General features: G+C 42.8%; 1 protein-coding gene across 18 annotated transcripts in view; it reads right to left on the bottom strand.

Moving 5' to 3' along the window:
* The window catches only part of Rims2 (regulating synaptic membrane exocytosis 2), a 455,960-nt gene that overhangs the window by 1,922 nt on the left and 428,951 nt on the right, over positions 1 to 25,087 (bottom strand). For 17 of the 18 annotated variants that reach the window (XM_051159510.1, XM_051159507.1, XM_051159511.1 and 14 more), the window contains 3 exons: positions 4,134 to 4,275; positions 1,058 to 1,170; positions 649 to 750 (listed from right to left, as the gene is read on the bottom strand). In XM_051159510.1, coding sequence (XP_051015467.1) covers positions 649 to 750; positions 1,058 to 1,170; positions 4,134 to 4,275 — 357 coding nt within the window. Of the gene's footprint in view, positions 1 to 648; positions 751 to 1,057; positions 1,171 to 4,133; positions 4,276 to 21,547; positions 22,342 to 25,087 lie in introns of those variants that run through there. The other variant, XM_051159503.1, reaches the window with a different exon arrangement.

Here is a 25,087-nt window from a genome sequence, read left to right as displayed (position 1 = left end):
TCTGAGCGTGAGCTCACTAAGAATTCTAGGACTACACCCTTATATGAGAGACATACGCTGTATTCATATGGTAAAGGAGTCAACTCTTAAGTGACACAGTCAGGAGTTGATTCAGGAGTTGAGAGAGAAATGCCAAATTGTGAGTCAGTACAGGTGCTGCGGATGCGCTGTCTTCAGTAATCACAGCTTTATTTGTTGGATCTACTCTCGCCAAGCTATGGCTCCAAGCACCTGGATTATAGTGAAGCTTCTACAGGGAACTTGTCTTAGAATGGCCAGCACTCAGGGTCACGGGGCTGTGTGGATCTAATCTACCTTTATTCTAATTCCAGAGCTGGAAGGAAAAAACCCTCAAGTTCCCAGGGAACCGAAGAGTAACAAAACAGCAGCTAACTGGAAAACACACTAGTGGTGCACGCACTGTGACAACATGGCTAGTCCAAAGATGGAGGTCTCAACTCTGCGTGCCCTTGCCTGATCCTGACCAGAGCACTCACTCGCACGCAGCTCCCTCAGAACGCATGCAGACTGTGTCAATCCCCAGGCAGTGCAGTGATGGAGATATCTACTCAACATCTTGCTTAAGAAGATTTCAGCAAAGAAAGATACAAAGACTAGGAGATGACAGAAACTTAGCTTCTGTTTTACCTGGCAGTGTCTTGGAACCTGGTTTTACAACAAGGCCGCGAGCCCGAATGATTTCTACCTCCAACTGTCCCTTTTTGTCCATCATTCCCACCTGAATGTCACCTGGTGGCACACACGGAAGACACGCAGGAGTTAGGAAGAATGCTCGTTCCAAAGAACTCGGCTTTAGACCTTCCCCAGATGTATTCTTAAGGCCCAAGACATAGTTTCTAAGGCATAAATGTTTTCAGTGACATTCCTTTAAACATGACCAGGTATTACAAAAGAAAAAACTAAGTACAGTTACTGCTACAAGCAAGGACTCCTTATTCTTGCTGGTGATCTTATTAAAAATAGCATGAAGTTGAGGGAGTGTAATTTTCAGTAATATAAAGGATGAACAATGAAATCATGTGACAGAAATTCTTACCCATCGCAGGAGTAGCCAGGGTCTGGCGTCCCACTAGCTGTGCAGGGCCCAGGCCATCAAGGAAATCGCTGAACTGGCTGTCAGAGGCCAGGCGGACACCAGGGAAAATCAGACTGAAGGCAAAGATAACATGTGGCATTAAATCCTCCACCTTCCTTCCTTCCTTTTGGGCAAGCTTGAGTTCCCTGGTGGCAGGGATGCCACCAACTCCCGTAGCTCTCTGTCCACCTTGTATTCTAATAGCCTCCCACACCTGTCACCACCATGTCAGCTTCTGTTTATGTGTCCTCTCTTGCTTGGTCTGGGATGGGCAGGAGGGATGACTTCTGTCTGAGCACTTACTCCACAGCATGCTTTGCCATGTTTAATCCTCTTAGATAGAGTCTATTATCTTTTTACAGGTGAAAAAAAAAACTTCTGGATCATTCCCACCAGCAAATAAACACAATGCCACGCCATCTTCTTAATAAAGGAACACCTGTCCCCTTTCCTGACTGTGCTCTTCCTGCAGGCCTCACCTCACCCCTTTCCCGACTGTGCTCTCCCTGCAGGCCTTACCCTGCTTCTTTCCTGGATCCTTGGGAAAGTCCTTCACTCCTGCCTTGCAGTTTATTTGGAAACTCTAATCAAATTTTTGTTTCAACATCCCCAAATATTTCTAGTTAAAAGTCAGCTGATGACTTCAGTGTAAATGCTGCTGTCACTGCTCTGTCCGCATCTACGTGATCAGATCAGCAACACAGCCAGTCCTTCCCTCTTCCCCAGGAAACCTTTTTCATGTCTCTTCCTGGAGACTCTGGGATCCCTGCCTTTCTCTTTGTCATTATGCCTTAATCTCTGCCAGTTCTGTCATTAACACCAAAACTCCATTTTTTAAATATTTTATTAATTTATTCATATTACATCTCAATTGTTATCCCATCCCTTGTATCCTCCCATTCCTCCCTCCCTTCCATTTTCCCCTTACTCCCTTCCCCTATGACTGCGACTGAGGGGGACCTCCTCCCCCTGTATATGCTCATAGGGTATCAAGTCTCTTGGTAGCCTGCTGTCCTTTCTCTGAGTGCCACCAGGTCTCCCCATTCAGGGGACATGGTCAAATATGAGGCACCAGAGTTCATGTGAAAGTCAGACCCCACTCTCCACTCAACTGTGGAGAGTGTCCTGTTCATTGGATAGATCTGGGTAGGGGTTTTCTTTCAGTTTCCTTACCTTATTTTATCCTCAGCACTTATGTTACCCAAGTCACTGTATTTTTACTATTTTCCTTATAAATTTAAATTTTTGATGAAGTCTATCTTGTCTTTTGGACAAGTGCTAGAAACCAAGAAGAGACTTGTCGTCTCCTCCTGCTAGCTTGGTTCCTGTGATTCTGAAACCTACAGTCTTAAGTTCTGATTTGATTCGCTTGTGTGACTCATACCCGCAACACACAGCATACTATCTGGAACATTAGAAAGGTAGTATTTGTTCAATGAGTTTATGAGTGATGATATCCTTTCTTCAATATGATGGTAAAAATCTGAAAGGGAAGTCACATTTGAAACCTTTTTATATACCTGGTAGCTTTATAACAAGATATAAACTTGTATGTGGGAGCCATGAGGTAAACATTTTTATAGCCCAGGCAATGGTTCACAAAGTCCATAGCTCAGAGCACATTTATCTGCTTAGTACACTGCATGAAGTGTGTCCCACGTCTGTAACTGAGCCACTGCCATGCTTGCCTTTCACTTCTCTAGATTTCCTTCAAGATCAGTAAATCTATTTTTTTTTACCCCTTCACTTGAGGTCTCAAAAATTCAACCTGCTTATACAGCCCCATTAAAAAAAAAAAACTATAGGATTACACTGCTCTCCTTTATTTATATAGCTATGTTGGGCAAAATGTCATTAGGTTATATAATTAATGGTAAGACGGAATTTTCCTATGTGTTTGAATATTGAACACTTGCATGGCCACAGCAGATGGAGCCCCAAGCCTCACTTTCCTCTCCTGATGCCCTTTGCACTTCATCTCCAGACCACACATAGGTCACTAAGTACTGCTGTTTGTAAGAGAGAGGGCCACCCCATGATTACAAGCCTTTCCAAGTGCCTTATGGTCGTGATTCAAAGAACAGCTACACAGAGAAAAAAGCTTCGACTTTTTGTTGCCATTGTCTTTTGACTATTGTTTCACATAATTAAGATACATTATATAAATTTCAGTGTATAAAAAACTAAATAGAAATAAGAATTCTAAAATTTGAATAGCACCTCTTCAATGGACTGAAGATATTTTTACATTAAAATTATTTTGCTGTTGTTTTGTTTGGTTTGGTTTGGTTTTTCGAGACAGAATTTCTCTGTGTAACCTTGGCTGTCCTAGACTCTCTTTGTAGAACAGGCTGGCCTCGAACTCACAGGGTTCCGCCTGCCTCTGCCTCCCGAGTGCTGGGATTAAAGGTGTGCACCACCACACCCAGGCAGAAAAATTATTTTTTAATTATTTTGTGTCTGGATGGGTGCTTTGCCTTCATATGTCTGTGCACCACGTGCATGCAGTGCCTGTGGAGACCAGAAGAGGGAGTCTGATCTAGACCTGCTGTTACAGTAGTGAGCCACTAGGTGGGTGCTGGGGATTGTTAAATCCATTCTTTGGAAGAGCCGCAATCAGTGCTCTTAAGAGCCAATCTCTCCAGCTCCGAGATCAAAGATTTTAAAAACAAACACTACCCGCATGGTGTGGCATGCCTGTTCATTATTTCTGTGGCTTTTGTTATTTTAAGCTAGGATAAACCAATTTATTTGTAGATAATGCTGAGAGTCACATCTTAGCATCTTGTCCTGAAAGTAAAACACGTCTTCTCCCAAGTTATTCATCAAAGTAAAAAGCCAGATATGTCAACTGCTCAGTGGAGGGTGAAACAAGTTCACAGGAATCATCCAGAGAGGATGGAAACGGACTGTGAGTCCTGTGAGTTAGTTCTACGCGCAGGCCTCGCTTATGAGTCATGTGAGCAAGCTCTACCCGGACAGGCCTCGCTTGTGAGTGGCGGCGTGGGTTAGCTCTACCCGAACAGGCCTCACTCACTTTCCTTCCGAGCTGTAGCTGTTCATGCTGCCGTCCGTGGACTCCCGGCTGGCCTGCCGCGTCATCCAGTTCCTCATCTCCACGGCCAGCCCGGTCTCCGTGCTTCTCTGGACAGTGCTCCGTAGTTTTTTACCTCCTGCTTCTGCAGAGACAGAAATCCAAAGGCATCACAGTTTTGTCATCGCTGCCCTTTTTACAGAACAGGCCAGCCAGCACCCAGACTGCAAATACAAAGAACTGCAGAGAAGGGAGCCTGTTCTTAAGGCGACACAGAGAAGAGGCATTTAAGACATCTCTAAACAATGTCTCCTGAGTGAGTGCCACAAAGGTCCATTGTTTATTTCCACTTGACAGTGTTCAAACCATTAACATAAAACAAAAGGTTCAATCTAAGAATAACAAAATAAGCTATGCTTTCATTGCAATACTTATTATCAGGTCAACTTACACCTCTGCATTTTGTTTTTCATTAAAATATTGAAATGCAAAATTAATTTATGCTTACCTTTCCTCCCAGTTCTTTTGTCTTAGTGAAAGAAACAGGTACTCACATTACTTACAAAGAACCAGATGGTGAGAGATACTCAATTTTTACCTTCACCATTTACAGAAGATTTTTAGGGTAGTGGATACAAATTGGCAAAGGAAGCAATACAAGAGCTCTACTCGATGGCCATTTTGCATCTGTTAATAATGTCCAGGTGATGGCGTAACATAACATTGCCGAGGTGTCACGTGAAGGACCACTTAAATTCTTGGCCTTGGACAGTGAACAGCACATGGAGAAGTTTTCCCACAGAAGGCCACCAGGGGACCAGAGCTGAGGATGGGAGACTGTCTGCAGGATGGAGCTAAGCCACACTGCCTGAAGAGACCTGAGCTTCAGGAAGGAGGAGGACTTAAGACTGAGACTCTTGGGCAAGAGAAACTGCATGGATAAAAGAGCAAACCCGGGGCTGGAGTGATGGCTCAGTGGTTAAGAGCACTGTCTGCTCTTCCAGAGGTCCTGAGTTCAATTCCCAGCAACCACATGGTGGCTCACAACCATCTATAATGTGATATAATTAATGTACACGGTATACATAATAAATAAATTAAAAAAAAAGACCAAACCCAGGAGTGAGCGCGAGCAGAAGAGGAAGGGCCATGACGGAGCATGAGAAGGGGTGGTGGGAAGTGGGGTACGCATAAGAGAGCCCAGGCCGTGAAGAGCCGGACACATTGGGGACTACCTCTACCCATTCGCTTCTTGGCAGGCTTGTGTATTTCTTCCCACCAACTGCGACTGTGTAAGCCATTAGCGTTTGGAGAAAAGCAGCCATCGGATAGGCTTTCAGCAGAGGGTATTAGCAAGTTCTTTTACATGCTGTCAGTGCCACTGAGGCAATGAGATTCTTTTCACCAAGCCTCTTATATTTGCTTCGCTTTGAAACATTGCTTTACATTTCACTCATTTCTCATTTCTAGCTCTGACACGCATTAAAATACTTTCAAGTAGACACAAGATCCACATTATGAGTGATCTCCAGCCAATCAAAAGACGCTGCTTGAGATGGGTAGCAAGCGTGTGCCGACCAATGGTAAGAGAACAAGGCCCCCAGCAGTGCTGGGAAGCTCGTTACCATCGAGGAATGTTGGTGTTTCTGCCGTGGGAGTCTTCACCAACCTTGAAACACCTGAATAGACAAACTTAAAAATACTAATTTGTAGCCTTGGCTGGAATAAGTGATTTAGGCATGGCTTGACACTGGAGGCTACCATAAAACTTAGACCATGGAAAGATGCACAAGCCAAGTTAAATCGGTCCGCAAATTAGTTCTAATTGTTAAGGGAGGAAAAGGACACTTTAACATGGACAATGGAGCCACCATCATCTTAATCAAGTCATTGATAACTGAAAATGGGGACAGTCATAGATGGAGCATATGGAATCACCTGTCAAGTTGTTCTGGACAAAAATGAGTAATCTGTTTCTAATCAAGTCTTCCAGGTTTTAAAAAACACAGAAGGTAAAGTAACAGGACAAACATGCCTATATGATGGAGCCAGACAAAACCCAGGTATGGGAGATTGTTCGAGACAATTGGCCCATTTGTTTACAAGTTAACACCATGAAAAAAGAAAAAGTAAATGAGGTAAGGTAATCTTCTAGATTAAAAGATAGCAAGGAGATGTAATCAATACAGTGGCCCTAGGTGTGTGGATTTTGTCTTGTTTGTAAAACCAAAATAAAATAAATCATTTTTAAACAAAATTGGATATAGGTAATTTAAAGGCAGATAGGGAAAATTTGAATACAGATTGGATATCAGATGAGATGAGGAAGCTGCTAAAGTTTTAGGTGGATTATAAAACACATTATAATTTCCTTACTATTAGGAGATACATGTTAAATATTTGGATGTACAATCTATTATCTGCAATTTACTTTCAAGTGGTATAGAAAAAGCAAAACAAACGTATTCATGCATAAGATGAGCATTAAAAAAGTTGAGGTGGCAGCATTGAGTGCTGTATTCATCAATCTAATATTAATTCCTTTTGCATATGGCTCTGTGTGTGGTACATGCATGTATGGGCACATGTGTGTCACTGCAGACACACCCAGTGCCTGCTCTGACATTTTTGACATGTCCTCAGGTATTTAGGATTCAAATTCCAGTCCTCACACTTGTACAATAAGCCCTTTACCCTGTGATCCATCTTCCCAGTCCTTAATATTTACGGCTTTATTTCAGAGTGATCTTCAAATAGCTACATCACAAAGTAGTATGTTTTTCCCCCTTAGACACCATAAAACCCTGGGCTGAGATGAGGAAGCCTGTGTGCTGGCTGAGCTCCTGCTTAAATGTTCCTTTCCTTTCAGCACCACTCCCAAGAGAACAATCGCCATCGCCTGTGACATACGTCAATGGCGTCTGAGTTGTGGGATGAGGGTCTAGATAGATAAATACAGACAAGAAAATGACATGACCTACAAAGGAAGCAAGGTTCATAAAGATTGCGGGACATGGCCTCAGCAATGACTTCAACTACGCTGTTAATGCATGATGAGAACCAGACACCACTTGGCTAAAAACAACATTTAGAGAGAGAGAGAGAGAGAGAGAGAGAGAGAGAGAGAGAGAGAGAGAGAGAGAGAGAGAGAGAGAGAGACAGAGAGAGACAGAGAGAGAGACAGAGACAGAGAGAGACAGAGACACAGAGACAGAGACACAGAGAGACAGAGAGAGACAGAGAGAGAAAAGGAAAAAAATAAAAGAAAAGGCATGCAATCCTTCTATCTACAATTGCTTTATTCACATATCCTCTTCATAACTCTGAACATCCCCACTTTTACACATGAAACATCCAAGGGCCCAGCACATTACAAGGTCCCCTGAAGCCCCACAGCAAGTCACAGGACCAGAATGTGTACCCAGGTGTCAGACCCCAAGCTCTCCTCTACTCCTTAACTGATTGTTACACTATAAGTAACTGCCGGGGTGGTAGTGCAGCTGACTGTGGGGTGATGCCAAGAAGGCCCCTGAGAAGTAGCCTGGTGGGCTGGGAGGAAGCACGGGCCTCAGGCCAGTTAGGCCCCAGTGTCAAATTGCTTCTCTCCTCATAACAAACAGCATGGCACTGTGCAAGTCACCTGCTGTCTCTATGCTCTCACACTGTGAGACAGTTAACACATAACTGGCAGGACCCGTTGGTGAGGGTTAAGGAAAATCTGCATTTAAAGAGCTTGGAAGAGCACCTGGCACACAGAAGGTCTTCAAGCAAGGCACTGTTCTGCATTCCAGGTAAGGAACAGGGTGACACATTCTGGGAATCTTGACCACTAACTAGCTAGCTGTGTGGCTTTCTCTGTGTCACAGTATCTCTGAGCCTGGGCTAGCCTATGAGAAGGGCAGGGAGAGGAGAGCACAGGACCCCTGGCATCTGGCATCTCTAAAGTCTGAGTTTGTCTCATTACTGTACAATAGGCCATGATTAACAGCCTACGCTGTTAATGCCACTCACTCCAAAGAATCAAAAGTTCCTAGCTAAGTGACTATCTACAGCAATCCTGAAAAACTTGTCATTTGATATATCCCATTACCTGAAGCATTTATAGTCATTTATAAGTTTTCAACACCATAAAAATCTTTATGTCACATTCACAATAAACCAATTTAACTTAAATATAATGCAGCGTGGTGATTCATGTGCAGTGTTCTAGGTGATGTGTGTCATGTTGCTATGCAACCCTGAAGACTGAATCCATGCAACAGTGGAGGTCTGTGAGAGTGAGTGCAAGTGAGGCAGGCAGGGTTCTATGCGGGCCTGACAACCTGGTTACTTTACGCGGCAAAAGGGATTTTGCTAACTAACTAAGGTGACTGACTAGCTGTTGAAAGGTAGGGAGATTAACTGAGTGGGCAAGTATGACCATTCCAGGTCGTTAAAAGCATAATGCTTTTGTCTGGCTGGTTCCAGAAGAGGAGAGCAGAGAGAGCAGAGTCACAGGAAAGAGTCTTTGCACCTTCACTGGCTTGAAGATGGAAAGGGACAAGTGTAAAAAGCATCACAGCCCCCAGCAGCTGCTGAGAGTGAGGCCTGGCTGACAAGCAGCAAGGGACCCGATCGTGTCACTACCCTGAACGCCCCAGAAGCAGAATCTCCAGGGAAGAGCTCAGCCACAGTTGATCTCTGTGGTGTTACATCCAGCCATCCCGTGCTTGACTTAAGAGCTAATAAAGTGCGTGTTCATTTGGGATGCTGCCCGTTACAGGAGTACATTCTGACTCCTTTCTCAGATGTATTTTTAAACGCAATATACATGAATATATTTCATTATGATTATGGAGTAGACCAACGGAACTGTTAGGACTTGTTAGGCATGCTTTTAAAAAGTGAATGCTTATGCACGTACATACATACATATACACAGAACATACTAAACAACACACCAGCAGCAAATCCTTGAACTAAAGCTCAGCTTGGGCTGTGGTTGAGCCCTTAAGCCACTCCCTTGGGTGTTAGGTATTTTCCAGGCCAAAATCAAGCTCTTCAGTTCCCAACACCACAGGCAGAGCCAGTCCACACAGGGGGCACCTTTGTTACACTGCTCTGCTTAATCTCATGACTCATTTACTTGGCCTCCCTGTATTCAAAGAGTGCCACTTGATTAAAAGCCCGAAGTGTCCGTTCCCTGTAATACCAGGAAACTCTTCAGGTGGCCAGACAACAAAAGTAAACCGATCCTCACTGCTGCTGACTTGGAGACCATCGTATTGCCCTGCCCGAGACAAGGCTTGACATGTGGCACACCAAGCTGTATTTCATGGTGATACCCTTTAACTCCTAGATGCACAGAAGTTTCTCTGCTTTACGTACACCTAGGAAGTCTCATCAATGTAGTCAGAATTTTTCCGGCTTCATGGTAGTAGTAAGAACTTTTAGGAATAGGCTGGAAGACTGGAACGGTCTTTCATTTTTAGTGCAGACCACAATTCATGTGCTTTAAGTTAGAGTATCTTATCCAGAATTACTGTTTTTCAAAGTGAGTAAAATTTAGAGAAGTCATCTGCATTACACAATAATTTTTTTTTTTCAAATGTGAGACTAGAGAAATGGTGGCGAGCACTGGCTGCTCTTCCAGAGGACCTGGGTTCAATTCCTAGAATCCACATGGCAGCTCACAACTGTCTGTAACTACAGTTCCAGAGGATCTGATAGCCTCTACAGACACATGCAGGCGAAACACCAATGCTTGTAAAATGAAAATCAATGAATCAATAAAAATGTTAAAGCAATAAACAAGAAGTTCTAAAATGATTAACATATTTTTGAGGCAATTTGGGGATCTGTGTGTGTCCTTATTGTGGGAATGAGAAAGCTGAGGCCCTCAGTAGCTACTTCCTTCTTAGTAAAAAATCATTAGTAATTTTAAGTGAAGACCTGTTTTCTATGGTATTCTGCTAATTTCCCAAACTTCATTTCTAGAAGTGCCACCAGCATGTTGACCAGTGGCCAAGGTGGCCACTGTGGGTTTAATGCTCCACCAAGAGATTTCATACCAGACATGAAAAGTGATCAGTTTCGGGCCTCTTTGGTTCTGTATAATATTACTCTGGGCCCACTGTCCACGGGTAAGGACTGTCCACGGGTAAGGGCTGTCCACGGGTAAGGACTGTCCACGGGTAAGGACTGGCCACGGGTAAGGGCTGTCCACGGGTAAGGACTGGCCATGGGTAAGGGCTGTCCACGGGTAAGGACTGTCCACGGGTAAGGGCTGTCCATAGGTAAGGGTTGTCCACGGGTAAGGGCTGTCCACGGGTAAGGACTGTCCACCGGTTAAGGGCTGTCCACGGGCAAGGGCTGTCCACGGGTAAGGGCTGTCCACGGGTAAGGACTGTCCACGGGTAAGGACTGTCCACGGGTAAGGACTGTCCACGGGTAAGGACTGTCCACAGGTAAGGGCTGTCCATGGGTAAGGACTCTAACTACATATAAAGGCTTTGGCAACTGCTTGGGCTTTTCACTCTAACAAACAGAATTCAAACCCCTGAAAGTTTAAACAAATGAAACAACAAAAATCTCATGTCTTACAACTTCTTTTGGGTTAATCAAAGATCTACATAAAATGTGAAGGAGAAATGAATGAGAATTAACAGATGGCTCTCAAAATTGTTTCAGAATTTAACATAAATATACTTAATCCAAAATCTTTGCTATATCCATTTTCCAAGTTGAAAAGCTGATAGCTGTGGAAACTGAGCTACAAGAAGAAGCTACAATCATGGTAGACAATTGTTGGGGACAATAGGCTATATGGCCAATGTTCAGCCATCTTGTCCAAGTCTGCACCTTTAAGTCTCTGTCTTTCCCAGAGCTTGCCTTTCACCAGAAACTAGCTGACCCTGTGTGGGTCAGCAGTTAGACTAAAGACAGATAGAGATGGAGCAACCCTGTTATGGTTTAGACAAAGATGAAGCCAGATACCCTGTGTGGCAGGACATCATGACCCTGCCTGGAATTCCCTGTGTTTTGAGAAAAGCATGCAGCTGGGTTGCTATAGCAATATGCTTCCCTGCCTTCTGACTTATAAAAGCTGCTGCCTGACTAATAAAGTTTGAGAGCTTGATCAATCAGACTTGCTCTCCTTGTTTGTGTCTTGCATTTCCAACAGGTGAACTTCCTCCCAAGTTTTAGTCGAACCATGGAGGCCGGGTCAGATAATAAGGATAGCAAAATATATTTCCCCATCTTTGAAGGACGGTGTGGTCATGTGTCTTGTTTGACCAATGAAATGCAAGCAAAACTGCTGGGGGTAACTTAACAGTGGGTGTACGCCTAGCCATCTGCCCCAACCCCCATCTCTCTCTGGAAGTAGATACAACAGTCTCTGTCGCTTGGATCCCTGAGCAGCGCCTTCCCCACCCCCATAAACCCCACTGGACATGTAGCAAGAATGAAACATGTGTAAACATGTGTACAGCCATTTATGCATTTTTAGTTGTCCTTAGAATCCAACTAAACTTATTCTGCCTGATGTACATATAACAGAAAAAAAAAAAAAAGAAGTTTAAAATTGGGACAAAACAACTGCTAAATTAAAAATGAAGGAAGGAAAGACAGAACTATAGTATCTTGACTTGGGACTATGTAGAGCCATTCTAGATATAAAACCTTCCTAGCTCCAGTCTTCATATCAGCACAATATGCTTATTGCTACAATCACCTTCTATATATGAGAAAGGGCCGAGTCCACAGCTGGCAAACAACACGTTTTAGCTGTAATCTTGACAGTGCTGACGCCTGCTCGCCTCCCAAAGCAGGCTGGCTCACATCTTCAGTTAGTATTTCAGACACTGATTTTAAACTTCCAATTAACTGGTGACTTGAAACCACATCCATTTTCTCCTTTAATATTCAAATATGCTTAAAATGATTGATTTGTAAATAGGTTTCGGATTCTCATCATTAATACGCTCTTGTCTACTCACAAAACCCGAAACCCGGGAAATTGTCAGTGTCATTGCTAGTTTACTAACCTTTGGCTTCATGAGTGCAGCGACAACATGTCCTTAGGATAGAGAAAACTGTATAACGCCCTATAACACATACACACTTCACTCTCTGGCATGCCACTTCCGGTCCATCTACACCAAGAGGTGGGGATTTCACCAAATGATGCCCTAGCAGTCAGGTCACCAAACACACTGCAGAAACCGTGGAGTCACCACTGTAGCGGAAGAGGCCCTGGCCTTTTTGTGCCTACCACAGAGGACCCAAACATCCGAACATCCTCTCTCTTTGTGAGGGTCTATAATTATTAATGCTAATTTTTAATAAGAAATAAAGCCAAGACCATAATACCTGGTGTGGCTTGTTAGGTTTGCTAGGTATGACAATTCTATTGCTCTTTCCATAATAGTAAACTTATTTTGGCATTCTCAACACAATTAAGTATTGGACATTGAAGCTTCCAGTAATATTCATTTTTTTGTTTTTGTTTTTGTTTTTACATGTCGGTTTTATTGGATTTTCATGTCCTCTGATGTTGCTGTTATGGACCTCTAGAAACCAGGCCTGATCCAGAGTTAAACCACTAAGAGTTGTTCTCACACTTGTTGGCTTCTCCCCTTAAGTTTGTCATGCCAGGCTCTCCGCAATGACTGTGAAACAGCACCGCTGCCGTCATGACTCATGCTGTGTCACGTGCTGTGAGTGATCTCAGATGCCACAAATTCATGGTCCCACGTAACTATGTGCCAACTATGGACAGGGAGCTCAGGTTTCTGAAATGCAGCATTGTTATCTTGTGAATCCTACATGATGTTTAGCTTATGCCATTGAGTACACGGCCTGTAGGTGGTGTTTAATTAATAGCGGTGCGCAGGATTACATAGCACACTGGGTCTCTAAAGCTGTAAAATGCTAAGCAAATATTAATTTATTGGAAAATGACTAGAATCAGATGTGAAAGTGCCTAAACTTGCTACACGTCTCCAGCGTGCTTTGCATAAATCACCGTGGCCCTTCTACAGCAAGGGAGAGATTCTAGCGAGCTAAACAAATGATTCATCCCATGCAAACACACTTTTGGGAGGGAGTGTAATTATATCCAAAAGCAACTGGAAACATAGAGAATTAACTGACTTTCTGAAAGAAAAATATGAGAAAAATTGCCAGTTCCCTTTCTATAATTTTGTCCAATCCCAAGATAAGAAATTAAGTTTCTAGAGCTGCATTAGCAAGAAGCAGGCTGAGGACTGCGCAACTTCCTCACCACTGCAAACTGGTGCAGCCGTGGAGAGTAAAGGAAAAGGAACATCTTCCAGAAACAGGAAAGGCTGTCGGTGGGTATCATGCACACTCTGTTGTCAACATCTGCTGCCCATACCAGGAGGGACTCAGCAGGTGCCGCGATGGCTGCTTTTGTTGCATTGCTGTTGCTGATTCCTGTACTAAATGGGGATTTTTGTTGTTAGACCTGTTGCTACCTTCCTGCTTAAGCTGGTCTTCTGGATAAGTGAGTCTTATACATCATCATAATTTGACGAGCCACATCTGAATATGAGAGAAAGAACTGCATGTCACACAAAGGTTCTAGAATGTAACAGTAAGTAGATGAAAGTTTAAGATTTTCCCCCCTGAGAGATTGTTACTGATATATGCAAAAACAACACTGTGTACATATATTTGAGTAGGCAAAATTGCAGCAAATTTAAAATGTGGGAAAGCCATGCTATTAACTTAGATTTCATCTATAGCTTTTTTTTTTTCCTTTCCTGACTGCTCACTCTCAATAAACAAAGAAAACAATTAAGTAGCAAGATATTAAAAATATTTAAAGCCATAAAAATAAAAGATGTCAAATTGAGTACAATAGCTAGCCTTTCAGATTCTGCTGGCCATTTTCTATAACAAAATGATGTTTGCTAAGTTTTTCGTCTTGCCAATTTTCTAGATAAAAGAGCGATCCTATTCTTCAGCTGTAGACGTTGACTTTGCCACATGTCATCTTTCTACCTGCTTTGCCACCAGGGCATAAGCATAGGCTACAGCCTTGCTGCCACACACTTGACATCTCAAGCCATGGAGTTAAATAAGTGGGTACCCCAGACTATCAGCTTAACAAGCGTGATGTACAGAATATCTGATTTCTAGGAGTGCGTCACGTGTACATAGTGACTCACCAGCCAGGAGATGAGGGGCAAGCTGTGATGGCCGTGGCAGGCAGCAATGCATGCAGGGTGACGGATGCGGCATGGCTGTGAGCATCATGCCTAGCCCCTAGTCTTAAGTTTCTAGGACTTTGTAGAAATTCTATGACTTAATCCGATTTTTATTCAGCAAATAGTTTTCCTGCCCAATTGCCTGATTTCTGTGGAATGTTTACTATATAACGTATCTTGTACTTGTTCCATTTCTAATTTGATAGAAAAAATGTATTCTAGTTTATACAGTGCTAACTCCTAGGTATGGTACAGGGAATGTGTAGCATCGAAGCATTCTTGTACCCAGAAGACTCAAAACAGTTGACTGATCGTCAGTGTGTTCTCTATCGTCTTGAACAGTGTCTTTACTTCCTAATGCATGCCTAGGAAGCAGTCTTGCTCACGTCTCTATTCATATTCACACTCTTGGTGCTTGCTAGGGATAAAATGTAAAGGGAAATAAAAAATATATGTAACACACAATCAGGTAATTCCTACATATATAAGTTTTTATTTAGTAGGTGAGGCTAGCAGGGCAATATGTGTTGATTTCTATATGAGAGCCTTACATCACTAGGCTGCGCAGCCAACTGACCTTTCTGTCAATGCTGGAAATGCTCTGTAACATTACAGTATCCAATAAGGTCATCATCAGACCCTAATGAGCTAATGAGCACTGAAGTGAGGCTAGCATGACTGAGGACATAACATTTCAATTTCAGTAACTCCTTTAAGATTAGATAGCCACAGATAGCTAATGCCTCATGTTCCAGATAGCACAGATCTACAGATTCAAAAAAGGGCAAAATATTTTAAACATGTTTTTATAAGAGAAGGGTTAACATAACAATTCTCAGCAGTACTCCAAGATATGTATTATTATAAATATTGTACACAAAAACAAAGAGCTTCTTACTTAGGTCATTAACCAACCAAAGCTGGAATTACTATTTCAAATCTAGGCTCATACATGTTTTCCTTCATCTAGAGAAGCTCCTGTGGCTTTTGGAAGACCTTACAGATGATAGGATATGAGCTGAGCATTGATGGGCAGTTCCCAACATGAGCAAAACTCCGGAGGCAAGGAGGCGCCATTTTATATACTCGGTAGCTAGACTTTTAAAGACAGAACATCATGATGAAGACTTTCCTTAGAAGAAACGGAATCTTCTGGTTTGCTCTAGAGCAGTGTTCTCAGCATTCTAACCCTGCGGCCCCTCTAATACAGTTCCTCGTGCCGCGGTGACCCCAACCATAACATTATTTTTGTTGTTACTTCATAACTGTAATTTTCTACTGTGATGAACAGTAATGTAAAGATCTGTGTTTAGAAGACCCCTGTGAAAGGTGACCCCAAAAGGGTCATGACCCACAGGTTGAGAATTGCTTCTCTAGAGGCCCTGAGACTGGACTGGATCGAGACAGCAGAGAGAGCAGGTGGTATTACTGCCAGAGGTTTCAGAGATAAGCCCACTGGGTTCAGAAAGCCAACGTGCCAACGAGAATGGGAAGAAACAGGACTGAGAAGAGCCGGGAAGGGAATAAATATCTTTGGCGGAGGTTGAAAACTGTGTTCTCTGGGCCACATTTTGTCAATAAATGTGTTTGTTTGCTCCAAATAATGTTGAGATTTTAAAATTTTTCCTGCCAATATTTTAAAATTTAAAGGTTTTATGGGAAAAATCAAGCTTATGATTTGTTGGGGACAGAAACAGAAGTCAGTGTGCCAACCTGGAATGGAGTCAGCTTGGCATCGCTCAAAATGGCTGCTCACCACCCTTCTTTGGGTAGGCGCTCTCCAACTTTTCAGTTCCTTACTAGCGCCATCTAAACCCACACGACCCTGGTCTCAGCTGGCAGTGAAGCCTTTCTCTGAAATGTTTGGACTGGGATCGAGAAAGACACAGGTTACAGAAGGGTGGAACTGTAACACAAGACCCTGGAAGTTACTTGCTAGCATGGTTCACTGGACAGGTGCTCTGGACAATAGAGCAAAAGAGAGCTGGCCACTGAAACAAACGAAGCAGCCATGTGAAGCCTAGATGATTCTGTTCTTAGATTTGGTGAAAAATCTCTGCAAAAACACTATTTACATAAAAAACAACTCCCATTGTCATTTCAAGATTTAAAAGAGAAATATTTCAAATCTAGAACAGAAACTATAATTTTGTTAGCATTTTCTTCCAACACCTCACCTTATAAATACATGACAGTGGGGTAAATCTCCATCCTCCCCCATCAAAAACCAGGACAACCTGAGGTAGAACAAATGAAGAATGGTTTTCTTCAGCCTATAATAATGGCCTGTACATGACAGGAAGAACATTTGCATAGGGTGGATACAGTCCTCATTGGTGATGGTGGTTACCATGACAAGTGCCGAGTCAGTATCATCTGTAAGCTATTGTATACAAAATGTCTCCACAGGCAAACTCGGTCCCATTGCTAGATTAGAATTTAATGAATCTAGCAAAGTATGAAGAAAAACTGGGGTCTAATTTGACTTCTATATTAAAGTTTCCAAGTACTTTAAGGCAGTGGTTTTCAATCTGCGGGTCATGGAAGTCAAAAGATCCATTCACAAGGGGTTGCTTAAGACCACCATAAAACACAGATATTTATATTACAATTCATAACAGTAGCAAAATTAGCTATGAAGTAGCAAAAAAAATAATTTTATAGTGGGAGGTCACCCCAACTGAGGAACTATATTAAAAGGTCACAGCATTGAGGAGGTTGAGAACCACCGCTTTCGGGGCACTCTTTGGACCTAAGAGAGTGAAAAACGCTGATTCTTAGGTTAAATCTGAGTTGAAGTGTACATCATTTATATTTTTTAACTTCAAAATATCTTGCTTTACTTTGTCTACCTTAAGTACAGATCTAATATACAAATTGTACCATTTAAAAATATGATTTATATTCATTTAATAAAACGATTTTTTGTATAAGATCATAATGCAAGACAAATTCTATCTATAGAAAACTATAGTAGCCAGTTTGGCTTTGGAAGATGTATTAATCTGATGATCAGACTTAAGTGGTCTAGATCACACACTGAGAAGCGCTATTTAGGGAGAGTTAATTTTACTGTTATTCATCATGAAAAGAACAGTATTATGCTTCAGTTAGCATTAGTAGCTGCACCTGTTTTCCACACATAGCAGGCTTTTACTGACACAGATGGAGAATGTCTTATTCCGACACAGCAAAGGTGAACAGCAAAGCAGAATGGTTTCTAAGACTTAGGTGTCCTAACTCCACACCAGGACACACATCATCCTACAAAATGAGTGGCCTCTTAAAGCGACGTGTGAGTGTCTACATAAGCCTTGTTGCTGACATGGGGTCTATGTAGCTCATGGCGGCCTCAAATGTGTGATGCTCTTGTCTCTGACCCCCAGCACTGGGAGTTCCGGCCTGCACCATGGGACTGGATTATTTTACTTCAGTGATCCTTCACGGCCTCACTAGCATATGCAGGTGAGCTTTCTTTGTTTTTTTTTTTAGTGAATTTTAAGCTACTTTCACTTCTCTGCTGATTTTCGTATAATTTAATTTTCAACTGGCTGGCACATAGAAGGAATTAGATGCTAATTTATTTAGTTACTTTGTGTTAAGTTGACAGGATCTATAGTGAAAGGTTGTCAAATTATGTTTTATTCAGAAGTGACAGGGTGGAAAATATTGGGAAAGTAAGTTTTTTCAGAGTATATGTGTAACTAAACAAGACCATGAGCTTAGGGCCACATGGAACATGCAGATGGCCTCTGAGAGACCCTCATGCACCAGCAACTTTGCCACACAAACACTTTTTCTTGAAACCAATGGGTGGAAAGCTGTAGGGTTGCTTCTACAATTACAAATGGAAACATGGCCTTAAAAATAGTTCCTGCAGTCTTTCAAGTGCTTGAAATATTCAAATATCCTATATAATACTAGTGGTCTGTATCAAAAACGAAGACTCAATGTTGGAAGCAAACACAACATGTTCAAATATGGATCAATGATAAAATAAGTGAACATAATTTATAAGCTGTTATATAATATGAAAAGCAGCATTGCCATCACTTTAATCTAAAATAACATCAGAGATATGGAGAACATCTTTCTGGAATATTCCCAGGGGAAAGGATTTAAAAAACAAGCTTGCAAAGTATGTAGGAAAGATGAAACAAAGACCGGTCTAAACAGTGAGTTAACTTACTTTGCTTACGGGCATATCCCTTCCACCCTGACTCAATCCAGCCACACTGGGATTTGTCACCTGGGAACAATGTGTTTTTCTTCTCTGAGTCTGTATTTTCACTAGACTGCAACAATAAAGATAATCTCCTTGAAGAATTTCCATGGAATAAAAGAAAGGAATACACAGAAGCTGCACAATTAATGACAGATGCTATTATTGTGCCTGGTTTTCAAGACCATAGCCTCCTACAAGGAGATGTGAAACTATAATGAAACAATACTTAAAATGCTGTAGTCAGCAGCATAAACTCTAGACCCACATTATGGGGTTAGACAGCAATTCTACTGTTTACTGGGGGAGGAGTCTGGACAGTTTTCACATGTGTGCAGGATGCTGTTTCATGAGATGGTTCGAAACTCATGTTACTGATACCTGAATCAGCATTTTACACAGTCTCTAAGGGGGCCGTTTCTTCACTCTTAAATCAGACTTCTTTAGGGCTTCTCGTTACACTGTATCTTACCCAGGTGACACTCGTTATAGCCACACAGTTGTATCTGTCTTCTGCAGTAGGCCCTCAGCTGAAGAAGGTAAGCTACATGCACCCAACTCACACCCTTGCACCTCACAAACGAAAGTCAGGAAGAGAAGGAGAGTGCTAGCTCTGGCATCCACCTGGCTTTACCGAAGTAGCTGATAATTTAGTCAACCACAGTGATTAGCAGGCTGCAGCTTCCACAAAATGAGCTGTTCTCTGCCAACGTGAGCACCATGCTCTCAAGCGTGCCCTTCTCTCATGAGCTAGAACAGGTTTCACAGTTATGACTTGAATGATACCTCCAAGTATGTTACTTCATGTGTTCTGCATGGGTGTCTCACAGAAAAATGCTGCAGTAAGTCCTGCTCTGGACCAGTGGCTTCTAAGTCTCACAGATCTGTGTGTGTGTGTGTGTGTGTGTGTGTGTGTGTGTGTGTGTGTGTGTTGAAAGGGTGAAAGGAGTGCTGTGAAACCAAAGAAGGAAGTTTAGATCCTTTTCTCTTAGCTGTAAGTTGACTTCAGGCCAGCTAAGGATTCATTTGTGGAAAGCCTCCTTGTTAGGAGTAGAGACATATATGGTACATTTAAAAATGCTACCTTCCTTAGGGAACATTTTGTCTTGGCAAGTCAAGAAGCAATATTACGGCACAGAGATCTGCTCCAGTTTCTCATGTGTATATGTAGAAACTTCCTTTCGGGTTTGTCTGTATGAGACACAGATAAGTGAATGTACTTTCAATTTTGAAAAATCTTCACATTTTGTTTAAGCTTTTCTTACTATCTCAAAAACGCTTTCAGGATGGTATTTTGTAAACCCCTAAATCCTAGAAATAACTTAAGAACGATGGAAGCTTATATGAAGTAAACCCAAGATTGAGGACTTGGCATTAAACATGCTTTGAAATAAGTCTACAATAGTCTGTGTTATTTTCAGGCACACCTAACTTTGATTGATTGCTTTAACACTTACTAGGTTAGTGAGTGTGCAATAATGTTCCCTGAGCACACAGGCTATGTCTGACTCCAGACTTCAAGTGCCAACTCTAGCACCAACTGGCTGAGCAAGTTTTTGAATTTTTCTTGCCTCACTCCCCGCATTTGTGAACCAGGGCTAATAAAGGCTACGGGCCCTCAAGGCTAAGCACTGTAGGGCCTAAGCAGTCAGTGCCTGGCTAGTAAGGAGTTCTAAAAACCAGCTACAGCCACAGTTTTCCAGTTATTTGATTTGACTGCTTTTGTTTGACTTTTAGACCCGTCCTAGAATTTTAAATAAATTATTGTAGGAAAGAAGTCAAATGTACATGGACAGAAAAACAAGAAGAGGAAAATCAAAAGTGATGCTTAAACAGGGAGGTACCTTAGTGTTATATCTGTATTTATGAGTCTTTTTTTATAGGAAATCAACATTGCAACATCAAGCCCAAAGAAACTTAGATAGCTGCAAGGAGTCAGTCTGAAGACTAATTGTCCGGTAGCCACTTTGTCCCTCCCTCTCCAGAGTAAACATGAGCTTTTTTATTTCCACCTGTTCTTAAAGCAGGTAGTTATTACTTCTAAACTAGAGCTAGGGCAGATTCCCCATAAGAAGTCATTGTCACAGAATAAAAGCAAAGCCAATTCTATACAATAGCGTTAACAAGATAACTAAATTACTCTGGGTATAGGCCTAAGGATGGACACAGTGTACAAATATCGGTGTTTTTAACATTATTTCCATTAATTAACTGACAAATTTTCAGTGTTGGATGTTAAATCTTACGCGAGTTCTTCATCAAGGAAAAGGAAGATCTGTTATTCAAACCCTTATGTAGGCCTGCAGATCTCTCAGAGAAAAGTTTAAGAACCTGTAGTCCCCTTCACTTGCAAAGACATCCTTGAAAGCACAGAATCACACACTGCACTTAACGAACAAAATTCCACACAGCGCAAACGCTCCTTTCGTGCCCACCACCGCACAGACTCCCCCACCTCCGCATCCAGAACTTGGCTGTAACAGACAGGTTGGGGCACGTTAAGTTTGACTGCTGCGGTCCTCTTCAGTTTCCCAGCATCTCTGTCCTCCGGACTACACTGCTGACACAGAGACTGCGGACTTAGGAAGTAAACAAAAGCGCTCTCCCTCTCTGTCTCTGTCTCTGTCTCTGTATCTCTCTCTCTCTCTCTCTCTGTCTCTGTCTCTGTCTCTGTCTCTGTCTCTCTCTCTCTCTCTCTCTCTCTCTCTCTCTCTCTCTCTCTCTCTCTCTCTCTGCCTGACCCCTGCCTAGTCCCACATGCTCCTTCAGCTTCCATTGCTCCATCATTCATACTCACTGGGGCAGCTACTTCCCAGGAGAGCCTGTGGAGCTCTAGAAACAACCTGCAAACTGGGCTTCCTAGCCAGATGCTCCAGGGGTCTCCCAGGCAGTTCTCACCTGGGGCCAACCCTCCCGCCACTGATCCCAAGTGATCCACAACAGACACAACATCCAAAAGGAGCGGAAACAGGGGTCCTCACCTCCTTCTTCTTCATCCAGGGAGTTCATACAAGGAAAATAGCCTGCTAGAGCCTCAAAGGAAGCGGAGAGGCTACTTCGGCTCTGGGAGCGCTGCATGGAGCGCCCTGCTGCACTTGTGCCCCCAAGGCCCTGCCGGCCCATCTTGGTGGAGGACCCGCTTTTCCCGCGGTACAAGATACGAGGCGTCTTGGCGGCTGGTGCGCGGCAACCACTGCGGTTCCGGAGTCTGTGGGTCGGGGGCCGGGCTGGTTCCGCGGAACCCTAGGGTTCCGGTCCCTGCCTCCCCGGCCCAGTCCGGCTGGAATCTTAGTTTTGCTGGAGAGGGATCAGGAAGAAAGTCGTCAAGAGGAGCAGCTGTTCACAGTGGAAGTCGGAGGTGTCACCCAGGGGAGTTGAGGATCCGGGAGGCTGGAGCCGCTAGCCCTGGCGCCCTCCCTTGCTGGGAGATGCTGCTGATGCTGAGCCCGCCGCCAATCAACGGCTGGAGGGGGCGGCACCGCCGCGCGGGTGCCAGGGCGCACCTCAGGTTCTGGCCGACAGCCCCCTTGTAGCCACTGTTGTTTCCTCCCCTGGCATGGCCAGCGCCTGGGAGTGTGACTAATTAGGTGGAAAGACTTTAGGCATCTCAGAGTGGTAATATGTGAGGAAAATTCCCGGTAATCACGTTCCCTTAATTAACAGTTTCTCTTCACTGTTCACACGCAGCTGTTCACACGCCTCAGGTGTAGATAAGAGACACTGTCTTCAAGTCATAACCAAATATGAAAACCTACATTAACCCTTTCTTTTCAACTTTATTTTAAACAAGAGTAAAACGTCAACAGAAGAGCTCTTTAAAAAGAGACAATAGAAGCACCAACAAGGGAAACCTTGCACTGAGGTCCAGAAAGTTTGCACTCATTCAAGGAAACATTTCCTCCTCCTCACAAAGCAATCAGGTGCCCACTGTTGCTAAGAATAACTCCATTAAACGTAACATCACAGTTAATGGTTACATCCGAACATAAATGTGTAAGCAACACAAACACACTAAAAAACAACAGCTGATAAGCAGAGCTACCGTAACGATTCTGCAAGTTGGAAATCTCTGTCCCTGAGCACAAAGCAAATTTGATACCATTTTACTATGAGTCAGGAGTGTCCTACATTTCTAAAACATTAGGAAAGTCATTTATCCTCTTGATTTTCCTCAGTAACACACATGCAGACGCACATACACGCACGCACACGCGCGCACACACACACACACACACAGATATGGTTTTTATTTAAAGTACTGGGAGATTCAAACACTGAAGTTCAGTTCATTAACTAAGATTCTAGTGAGTATGCTTACAATACAACAGCGATTTTAGCAGCCAAAAGTCCCCACTGTTTTGTGTGTGTGTGTGTGTGTGTGTGTGTGTGTGTGTGTGTGTGTGTGTGTGTGTGTACTGGTGCCCTTGAAGGCCAGAGACATGAGATTCCCTCTAGAGTTGGAGTGTAGGCGGTTGTGAGCCACCTGGTGTGGGTGCTGGGAATCAAACTCAGGTCCTCTGGAAAAGCAGCAAGTGTTCTTGGTTACTGAGTCATCTCTGCAGCTCTTAATCAGCATTTTAAAGAATAAAAAGAAGATAAGATAATGAGAGTTCAGCTTAGGTAGTGTGTGCATGTGCGTATTGAGCTATGATGCAAAATATGCTTTTTGCCTTTAAAATAGTTTGGAAAACATGAACAAAATAAAATAGCTATTTATATGAAGAAATTTAGACTTAAGAGCAAAACAATTGCTTGCACTGGCTCAAAAGGAATGGCGGCTAAAAATCACTCATATCTTTATAAGACTATTAGCCTGACTGGGCATAGAATAATTAATGAATGCACACAGCGTTGCTATATAAATCCACATAGATTTGGACAAAGTGAGAACTTTATCGTTTAGATTCTCTCAAAAATTTGCTTGAAAATGTTTGGAAACACTGATAGGACACTCCTAGATTCCTGGCAGGAGGAAAATATGGAGGAAGAGAGGTGAACAGAGAATTGCCCCCCCCCCCACTCCAAATTTTGTTCAAAGCACTTGGGAATAACCCAGTGGGTGAAAAATCATGTCAGAAAGGCTCATCCCAGGTCCCTGGTAGAGACTGCACGGGGAGGTGCGCTGTGCCCTGCACATCCCAGGTCCCTGGTACAGACTGCATGGGGAGGTGCGCTGTGCCCTGCACATCCCAGGTCCCTGGTACAGACTGCATGGGGAGGTGCGCTGTGCCTGGCTGATGTGCCTCAGCTTTGTTTGGCTTGGGCATGAAGACGAGGTGAGTCTGGATGCATCCACTTCTATCTGTGCGTCACTTGTCTGTTGACAATCCAAAGCTACGCTTCCATGGGATGCTTTCAGGTATTTTCTCACTGAGATGTTAAACGGCACAGCTGAATGGCCGAAGACTGGCACCGAGAGCAGTACAGGTCATGCAGGAATGTAAAGAAAAGCTACTGGACTTGGTGGGAGGAGGATGTGAGTAGAGAGAACTAACCCGACAGGCATGGATCCCCGCGCGACCAGATAAGTCTAGTTTCACCTGCTAATTTAGAGAATAATCTATAATTATTAAGGAAACTTCGATTTTACCTTATTAGTCCTATGCCCAACTGCTTTAAAATATTTCTAGTTTCACATAAAGATATGTACTTAATGATATGTAGCACTATTTGCATTTTTGTTTTGGAGATGGGGGTCTTATTATGTAGCCAAGATGTGCCTCAAACTCACAGTCTTGCTGCCCCAGGCTCCTGAGGGCTGGGACACAAGAGTACATCGACAAATGTGGGCTGTTTACACATCTTTAACAAGTCCAAGTACTATTCCTTACTCTATTCAGAGATGTGTACTGTCACCCTGATTAACTTAAAATTCATAGAAACTCGTAAAAAGTAGAAACTGTTAAAATCTGAGATGTGACTGGTATACACAGTACATGCATATGTAGCTTAGCATGTGTGTGTACAGTCGACTTTGTGTGGCTACACACTGTACATATTTTTGGATTTACTTCTCAAATAATGAACCACTATATTTTGTTACACAGAAACAAGTATATTTCTAGAATATTATAACCCGGGATTCCAATATATTTTTAATTCTTTCATCCAAACACAATTAAAGACTAAGAGTCACAAGCATAATAAATTGCCTTCTAAAAATAAAATCCTGAAAAATTCCATCAGAAAACATGAAAATAATCTTTCTAAAGGAAAGGTAAACAGATGTATTTTGCATACACTAGAATAGCATGCCCCTTGACGAATACAAGCCAAGATATTTTACAGATAGTTTATAAAAACACGTCATATTAAAACGTCAACTATCACATCAGTCCTCACAGAGCATCTTTCCTGCAGATGCGCTGGGAAAAGTCCACAGTGTTAAGTCCATGCTTACGGTGGCGGTGCAGGTCTGCAGCCCACACAGACTGACTAGGTTAACCTCTCCATGCCTTGCCACAGATGACTCATATGCTCATGTAAAACTAAGGTGATAGAGACACACAAAACAAAGCTGA

Source organism: Acomys russatus, chromosome 17 (assembly GCF_903995435.1).
Source record: "Acomys russatus chromosome 17, mAcoRus1.1, whole genome shotgun sequence".
Lineage (NCBI taxonomy): Eukaryota > Metazoa > Chordata > Mammalia > Rodentia > Muridae > Acomys > Acomys russatus.
This window is presented reverse-complemented; position numbering and strand designations above follow the sequence as displayed.